Source organism: Tenrec ecaudatus, chromosome 11 (genome assembly GCF_050624435.1).
Source record: "Tenrec ecaudatus isolate mTenEca1 chromosome 11, mTenEca1.hap1, whole genome shotgun sequence".
In the NCBI taxonomy this organism is placed as follows: domain Eukaryota; kingdom Metazoa; phylum Chordata; class Mammalia; order Afrosoricida; family Tenrecidae; genus Tenrec; species Tenrec ecaudatus.
In genome coordinates, this window is record NC_134540.1 from 12,804,054 (window position 1) to 12,812,978 (window position 8,925).

Here is an 8,925-nt window from a genome sequence, read left to right on the forward strand (position 1 = left end):
ATCATGGAAATTATGTAGTAGCATATGATGACTAAGGGATATTACAGGATACGGAAATGGCATATGCCATCTACTCTGCAGCCTTAAAACGATATGAAGAGAAGGGAGATACATGCTATATTATTTTTCCAAAGTTTTATCCAAACCTAGCATTTATTAGAACTACTTGCTTTTGCCAGGTCATGTTAGGAATCCACCCTGCAGTGTGCAGTCCATTCATTAGTGGTCTAGCAAAGAAGAAACATGTAAAACTAAGTGTAATGTGACAGTAACAGTTCATTTTAAAGGTGTGGGCATAATGCCACACAACCATGCCAGTGATTCAGGTAGTCAAGGCTTCTCAGTTACAGCTGAGATTTAAGAGAAGTGGGCATGTTTATCTTAGAGAAAAGGGCTCAAGTAGACCATTCTAGATGAGAAAACAACCTAATTCTGTTTAGGTAACATGTGCAGGTATATAGTAGAAATGGGTTGGAAGGAGACTGTTAAACCGAAACCTACTGCCATTGAGTCACTTCTGACTGATAGCAACCCCTGTGAATTGCAGTGTGAAGTATTTTAAGGTGCCCTGGTGGCATAGTGGTTATGTGTTAGGCTTCTATCTGAAAGGCCAGCATTTCAAAACCACCGACAGTCCATGGGAGAAAGATGAGGCTTTCTACTTCCATAGAAAGTTACAGTCTGGCAAATCCATGCCCGTCCTACCTTGTCCTACAGGACCACTATGAGTCGGAATAGACTCAATGGCAGTGAGTTTGGTTTTGGAAAAGATTTTAAGATGATCAAGATACTACTAAGGAATTTCAAATAGGAAAGCAATGTTCCTGAATTTTATTGAATTAATTCTGGTGGATTAATAGAGAATGGGTTGAAGGAAAATAAAATTGAAGGCATGAACTGTGAAAACCATTTTGTTAGCTTTGGTGAAAAGTGATGACTTAGACTATCACAACAATTTAAAAATTATCCAAGAGCCGTAAGCATATTTTTACAAACAAATGAAATCATCATTATCTGAATAATATCCTTTAAAGTTTTTTATAGTGAAACTTTTATTTCAAAGCCACATGTACATACAGAAAGAGCTGCTTATGACTTGAGAGCTGCAGTGTGCTGCCCCCTGATTTAGAGGAAAAGATAGGGAGAGTGGTTGAAAAGAATGGAAGTACCTTTCTTCACAGCTTAATTTTTAAGAACTGAAAGCAAGATTTATAAAACGGGGTAAAAAAATCAAAGCCAACTAAGTGCTTAATTCTTGATATTGGGCATAGTATACTTTTCTATATTTAGAACATCTATTTTTACTAAAATAGTAGATAATATTATGATGTTTCCCTTTTTTCCTGTAACTAGAAATGCCTTGCCTTGCAAAGTATGATGATGGGTTATGGTATAGAGCAAAAATTGTGTCCATTAAAGAATTTAATCCTCTAGCTGTTCTGGTACAATTTGTTGATTATGGATCCACTGAAAAACTGACAACGAACAGGTAAAAAAAATTTTTTTAGTTGATTAGAATTCTGTTTGCATTTTATATCCTCTTTATTGGGAAAATTTTTCCTCTTCCTAAAAGAAAAAAAATGCTACTTTATTAAAGTATATTTTAAATCTAGAAGTAAAATTTCAGTAGGGATATAGTTAGTATAAGAAATCACTGTTTTAAAGTGTACAATTCATTCGTTGTTAGTATATTCAGAAACTTGTATAAGCACTGCCACCATCTGATTTTAGGATTTGAATTTTTGATTAGCACTTGACTCAAAGTCACAGTCCTACAGCAGAGTACTCTATGGAAGGAACCCTCATGAGAATAAAAGAAGTGTATTGATGAGAAAACTGATCTGCAGCCAGCCATTGATCAGTCGTGCTTAAACATGCTTTGTTTGCAAATAAGCCTGCTAGTATGAATTGGAACCCTAGTAGCAATAGTTTTTGACTTAGCCTTGGATGAGAATTGTGACATTTTGAACATCTTAGGTTCTTTCTTGACAGACTGTGTCAAATTCCGCTTCACCTTATGCAGTATCCAACCCGAGCCATAAAAGTGCTCTTGGCAGGGTTTAAACCCCCAGTAAGTGATCCAGGAAAGACAAGAATACCGTATTGTCCCAACTGGAGCATGGAGGCATTGTGGGCTATGATAGACTGTCTTCAGGGAAAACAACTTTATGCTTCTTCCATGGTAAATATCTATTTCATCTAGCCAAAATTATTTTGCATTTATTTCTAGGATCCCAAATATCATTGTAAAGTGTTTTATATATATTCAACTCTAGATGCAAAATGTAGTAAAGTGTATGAAATTGTACTATAAAGTGAGTCCTGTGATTTAAAAAAAAGCAACTTACTATCCCTGTAGTAATCTAAAATATAAATATAGTGAATAAGGTAAAAATTATCAAGATGAATATCCTAAATCCAGAGACCTGTATGCCACAAAAGGAGTCATGTAAACAAGTAACTAAAGGGACAAGATGAAGTACTATACTTGAGATAAAAGCAATTTCTCCACTGGCAAGGCATTGGGAGACAAGGAGAAATTATTTTTATCTGGAAAGATCTGGAAGTGGTGGTCGAGTTACTTCTTGGGGGACACTCAGCAATTTCTTGAATAAAGACAGGAAGTGGTATTAGAGCTATGTCTTGGAAGATGAGCAGGAAAGACCAGAAAGGGGGTACTGATCAAGGGCTTAGAAAATCTTTAATTGCACTAATCTCTTAATTGTCCTCCTTTTGAATCATTTCAATGAAGTAGAATCTATACCAAGTTATCAAATACGCTCCAAGTTGTTTTAATATAGATATGCTTGCTTCTTTAAATATAGGTTTGGCATATTCCAAAGGAAGGAGAGCAGTTCATAGGTTAAAATATGGCTGCAATCATTTTTTGTTTAGTGTACAGTGTTGAAGCCTGACTTCTGATTGTTTTTTTGTTTGTTTCTAATGAATGTGTTATCTGCAGTTTTATTTTTGTTTGTTTTAAACCGTTTTATTACAGGCTCATACAACTCTTATCACAATCCATACATACATCAATGATGACATTCTCAAAACAATGATGCTTTCCACTAAAGCTCTTGGCATCAGCTCATTTTTCCCCTCCCTCCCTGCTCCCCCCTCCCTCATGAGCCCTTGATAATTTATAAATTATTATTTTGTCATATCTTGCCCTGTTCGACATCTCCCTTCACCGACTTTTCTGTTGTCCGTCCCCCAGGGAGGAGGTCACATGTAGATCCTTGTAATTGATTCCTTCTTTCCAACCCACTCTCCCTCTATCCTCCCAGTATTGCCACTCACACCGCTGGCCCTGAAGGTATCATCTGCCCTGGATTCCCTGTGTTTCCAGTTCCTATCTGTACCAGTGTACATCCTCTGGTCTAGCCAGACTTGCAAGGTAGAATTCGGATCATGATGGAAGGGGGGGGGGCAGATGGGGAGGAAGCATGTAGGAACTAGAGGAAAGCTGTATTTTTCATCGGTGCTACATCGCATATGAAATCCAGGCATCCTGGGTCTCCCCACTGGCTATCAGTGTGAGTGATATAGCATCAATCCCCTTTCTATGAAAAACATACTCTTCTAATTCATCACTGCCCTCACTATGTCAACCCAAACTGTCACTCCATTTTTAGATCTGCCTGGTGCCTATACATGATTTGAGGTTTTTGTGAAGTACTGGTTATGACAAGAATGAACTATATTGAAATCTAGAAACAGCGTTTTAGAAAACCCTGGTGTGTGTATAGTGGAGATAACTTATGCAAGGTTCCTCTCAACAAGTCTGACAATTCAGAGGGCAAGTTAACATTCTTAGAGATGTGTGCTTACCAATATATAGGGTTGGGAATATGGGTGGTGCAGTACAAAGTGCTTGGCTGGTAACCAAAAGGCAAGCTACTCCGTGGGAGAAAGATGTGGCCATCTGTTTCCATAAGGATTACCGCCTCGGAAAACCTACTGGACAGTTCTTCTCTAACTGCAGGATTGCTGGGAGTCAAAATCAACTGGTTGGCAATAAAAAAATTCCGTGTCTTACACTGACTGCTGTCTCATTTCACCCATCTTTCTGCTGAGACAGTCAGTGTAAGACATGACAAAAAAGAATAATTTATAAATTATAGAGAGGGCATAGGGAAGGGAGGTTGGAGGAGGAAGGTGGGAAAATGAGGGGTTCAAGTAGAAAGAAAATGTTTTTAAAAAATGACATATGTACAGATGTTTGACAAAAATGGATATATATTTGGATTGTGGTAAGAGTTGTAAGAGCCCCCAATAAAATTTTTAAAATATATATATGTATATATATCACAAATAAATTATATATTATCTATTAAACAACTTTTTTCCATTTTGGCTTTATTAGAACAAGAGACTTTGTGTCTCCCATCAAAGCACCCCCAGGCCCCTTTTTTATATCTAAGAAACTATTGATTTCTCGATTAAATTGTGCTATATGAGAAAAATTTTTCATATACATACACAAGTATACAAATAAATCAAAAAAGATTGCTACAAAATCATAGAACCCTTTATTGGGTAAAAATATTTAAATAGGTGAAGTACTCTTTCTTAACATATCCTCTCCTGGTCTATATACTTCAGAAGGGTGGTGTTCCCATCTTCCCAACCTCTCCCTGGAGAATTCTACCCTCTTATTTATGCTACATCAATGCAGCAGTTTTGGCATCCTTGAAGAACTCAAATCATGTTCCCTTTAAATGTTCTTTAAATTGGGGAGACAAAAAGAAGTCTGAAGGAGGGCGGAGTCAAAGTGGTAGGGTGGATGGGTAAGATTTCCCAATGAGATTTACCTAGGATAGCTCTTGCTACCCCTGAAGAATTATCAGGTGCATTGTCATCATGGGGGGTGGTAATCAGTGCCACTCTCCTAGTCTTCTCCTCAACAGTGCAGTTTTCAATTGTCTGAAAACTTCTTCACAATAAGCCCCTGTGATTCCATGTCTTTGAAAAACTCAGGATTACTCCTTTGGAATTCCAGAAGCAGTTGTCATCAACCTTCAGACATAACTTCCCAGCCCTGACTTGAACTAGCCCAGCAGAGCCCCTCAAATGTCAGTTTTGATTGGACTTTTCTTTCTTTTGAAGGCACCCAGACGAGATTAAAATAAGTGTATTACTGAGAGTACTTGGCAGCAGCCATCCGCTGGTAACAGACACTTGTTTAAACACATTATGTTTGAAATAAACTCACATGTGTATGAACCTGAAACACTCGTAGTAGTAATTTGGGGTTTTCTTTCATGTAGACAGATAGAGAAATGTAGATAATTCTGATGCACAGATGATAAGGCCTTAAGCTTATACTGTAAATGAATTCAGATAGGGATGACCATGTTTAAGCCTTTTGACTCTAAGGCAGTCTTGTGATATGGGTAGTGCAAATGCACAATTGGGTTTACCCAAAGTGGGATGGAGGATAGGCCTGCCTACCTACTCTGGGAAAACAGTCCTTAGATCTATGGGACATGGTTCTAGAACTCTAATGCACATGGGTTGCTATGAATTGGAACTGACTTGACAGCAACCAGTTTGTTTGGGTTTTCTTTTGAAAACAATTTTCATTTAAATAGAGCAGAGGGGTTGCATAGTGGTTAAAGATTGGTCTGCTAACCACAAAGTCAGCCATTCTAAACCACCAGCCACTCACAGAAAAAAAGATGAGAATTTCTACTCCTGTAAAACCTTGGAAACTCATAGGGGAAGTTCTGCAGTATCCTACAAGGTCACTGATTCAGAATCAATTCAATGGCAGTGAGAGAGGGATGGAAAGGATGATTTAGAGGAATATTACAGGTATCTCTTGAAAGTTGGCCCAACTCAGTGACTTCATTGACTGATTTTCAGTAGTTCGCCAGGCCTTACTTCCTAACCTACCTTAGTCTAAAATCTATACGAATATCTGCTCAGCATTTTATACCAAGCTTCCAACAGGTAGATGGGTCATGGTTGCACATGGGTGCATGGGCCAGTAATCACACCCAGGTTCCCCAAGCGCAGTGAGAATTCTAACACTGAACTATCAGTGTCCCTTTTTAGTTATGCATAAACCTGTTTTTAAAATGTCTTTCCCCTTTTTTGTGAATGGCCATAGAGGAAAGAAAAGGCAACACACACTGCGTTTTCTTGACAATACTGTCTAATTTTAGGCTCAGGCACCAGAACAAATAGTGACATTATATGAAGATGAACAGTATCCAGTGCATATGTCATTAGTAGCAATGGGGCTTGCAGAGAGAGATGACTGATGTAAGTATTTTAAAATTCTCTTCTCCCTAATAATCAGCATGACTTAAGACTTTCATAGCAAAGATTAATGTTAAATTGCTCATAAAGCACCACAGATTCCAGAAGAATCTTTTTTCAGCTTTCTTCTCCTTAGAACTTTCTCACCTACTGAGCACCAGCACCAAAGACGGGCTGGGCTGTCTTGGTTCCAGTGAGGTACAGGAGAGCAGGCATAGTAAATAATGTAAACTCATAACTACCTCCAAGACATACCATGCTACTGAAACCACCAATGGCCTGGTAACAAATTAAAGTAGTTGGGTTCTCAGTTAACTCTGTCTTATACCCACACATCAGTGTGATGAGTGCTTTAACAACTAGGTTTAAACATTAAGCAAAGGTTTAAAGTAGTAACATGTATTTTATTTTTCAGGTATATTGTATACAGGACAGCATCTGTAGGGAGCTCAGAAGATAGTTTCGCTTGGATCTTTTCGGCCTGTTTTTCTTGAGTTGTTCTGCAGTAGTGTTTTGTTTGCTTTTTCTACATGTTGAACTATTAGGAGTTATTTGGAAACCATCTGAAAACAGTTAATAAATATTTGTTTTCAAATACTTGCTTTAGAATATTTTCTCATTTTATTTCACTATAATCTGAAGCTGAAGTATTTTGATGTTGTGGTGGTTGTCATCGAATTGGTTCAGACTCACAGCGACCCTATGTGCAACAGAAGGAAACACCACCCAGTCCTGTCCCAGCCTCGCAGTTAAGTTTTGAGCCCATTATTGTAGCCCCTGTGTCAATCCATCTGATCAAGAGCTTTCCTTTTTTTTCTGCCCCTCCCTTTACCAAGCATGATGTCCCTCTCCAAGGACAGGTCTTTCCTGATAACTTGTCCAAGACACAAGGAGCATTTTAGCTGTACTTCCAAGACAGATTTGTTTCTTCTGGCAGTCTATGGGACTTTTCAATATTCTTCACCAACACCATAGTCAAATGCATTGATTTTTCTTTGGACAAGTACAACATGAGTCCACTGAGGTAAGCTTAAAAAACGGGGCATAGGAGAAAAGCTACTACTATATACATACATCCCTGGGGTGTGGTCCAGGTACTACGGCAGGGGCCAAACCCAATCCAGGGATACATATGGCAGCCAACTAAATAGGAGGGGTTTCAGAAAGAGGAAAAAAATGATGGGTAGGCGGGGAGCAGGGCACTAACCCACCCAAGGGGAGGAGGGTATTTATAATCTTCACAGGATAGGGAGAGAGAGACCCGATGTGCCAAGACGTGAATACAACATACAGGCATGTACCAGGGAACCAGTAGAGAGGTCTGCAGGGCCAGCCCCAATCCCAACTATGCAGGACCCCCCCCCCCCCCGAAGAATGTACTTCAGAGGATAGCACTGAAGTTACAGCTTGGGGAGAGGGGTACGTCTGATTAGAGCACACAGGAACAGAGGAAAGGGAACAGGTCCTGTCCCACCAAGCCTGAGGACGATATTCCTGCTCAGAGCAGACAATACAGAGAGGACCATAGGGCTGGCCCCACCATGAGACCATCCCTCACTGAATCATAGTGCTATGGGGGACAACAGTGTGGAAATCGTGCCCAATCCAACTCTTCACACTGGGCAAAACACTAAGGGTGTGCAACAGCAGCAAGGGGAGCAAGGCAATGAAATCCCCGGGAAAGACCAAAAATACTTTGGGGACAGTGTGGCACCCCATCAGACTCGACTGAAACACATTACTATAGGTCAAAAAACAAACCAGGAATTATTTATAGGTTTTTCCTTTTTTTGTTACTGGCTTTCTTTTTGTTTTGTTGGTTTGGCTTTGCCTGTTTTTTTGCACTTGTTGATGTCTCTGCATGTCTGTCTGTATAAGATAGGTGGGATAAACAATTCGGAGATGAAAACTATGGGACCATTGGTTCGGGGTGGGGGTGGACATGGGAGAGTGGGAGGTGGGAGAAAGGAAGGGGGGCGGTCAACCAGACTAGGCACAAGTGAACTAAAATCAATGGAGAGAAGGGTGTAGGATCCCTAATGGGGTTTAATCAAGGGTAATATAACAAGGAATTACTAAACCCAAATGAAGGCTGAACACGAGAGTGGGACGGGAGGAAAGTGGAAAGAAACAGAGGAATGAACTAGGAGGCAAAGAACATTGGTGGAGGTCTGGATACAGGCATGTGCGTATGTAAATACATAACAAGAGGGAAATCGATCTATGTACTTAGAGCTACATGTTAAGAATTAAGATAGCAGCTGGACATTAGGCCTTGACTCGTATTCCCTCAACACAAGAACACTGTTCTAATAATCCAGCATGCTGTGATGCTCACCTTCCTGACACGATCGCTGAGCACAAAATGGGTGCGTGGGCAGGTATGGTGAAGAAGGTTGATGGTACCCAGCTGTCAAAGGATGTGGCTTCTGGGGTCTTTAAGGCTTGAGGATAGACAAGCAGCCATCTGGCTAAGAGGCAGCAGTGATAACCCTGTTTCACATCCTCTTCTGAATCCAGCCCAAACCTCTGGCAGCTCCCTGGCAATGTACTGCTGCAACCATTATTGGATGATAAATCAGCAAAACTTTACTTGCATATGATAGCAATTTTGTTCTCTTGAGTATTCTGTTGGGTCACCTTTTTTTGGGGGGGGGG

At 39.9% G+C, this 8,925-nt stretch overlaps 1 protein-coding gene across 1 annotated transcript in view; it reads left to right on the forward strand.

The window, feature by feature from the left end:
• Positions 1–6,269, forward strand: part of RNF17 (ring finger protein 17) — a 103,755-nt gene extending 97,486 nt beyond the window's left edge. Inside the window, exons 33-35 of the mRNA XM_075563563.1 lie at positions 1,354–1,489; positions 1,993–2,182; positions 6,171–6,269. Of these exons, the coding sequence (XP_075419678.1) occupies positions 1,354–1,489; positions 1,993–2,182; positions 6,171–6,269 (425 nt within the window). The remainder of the gene's footprint in view (positions 1–1,353; positions 1,490–1,992; positions 2,183–6,170) is intronic.
• Positions 6,270–8,925: the final 2,656 nt, after the last annotated feature.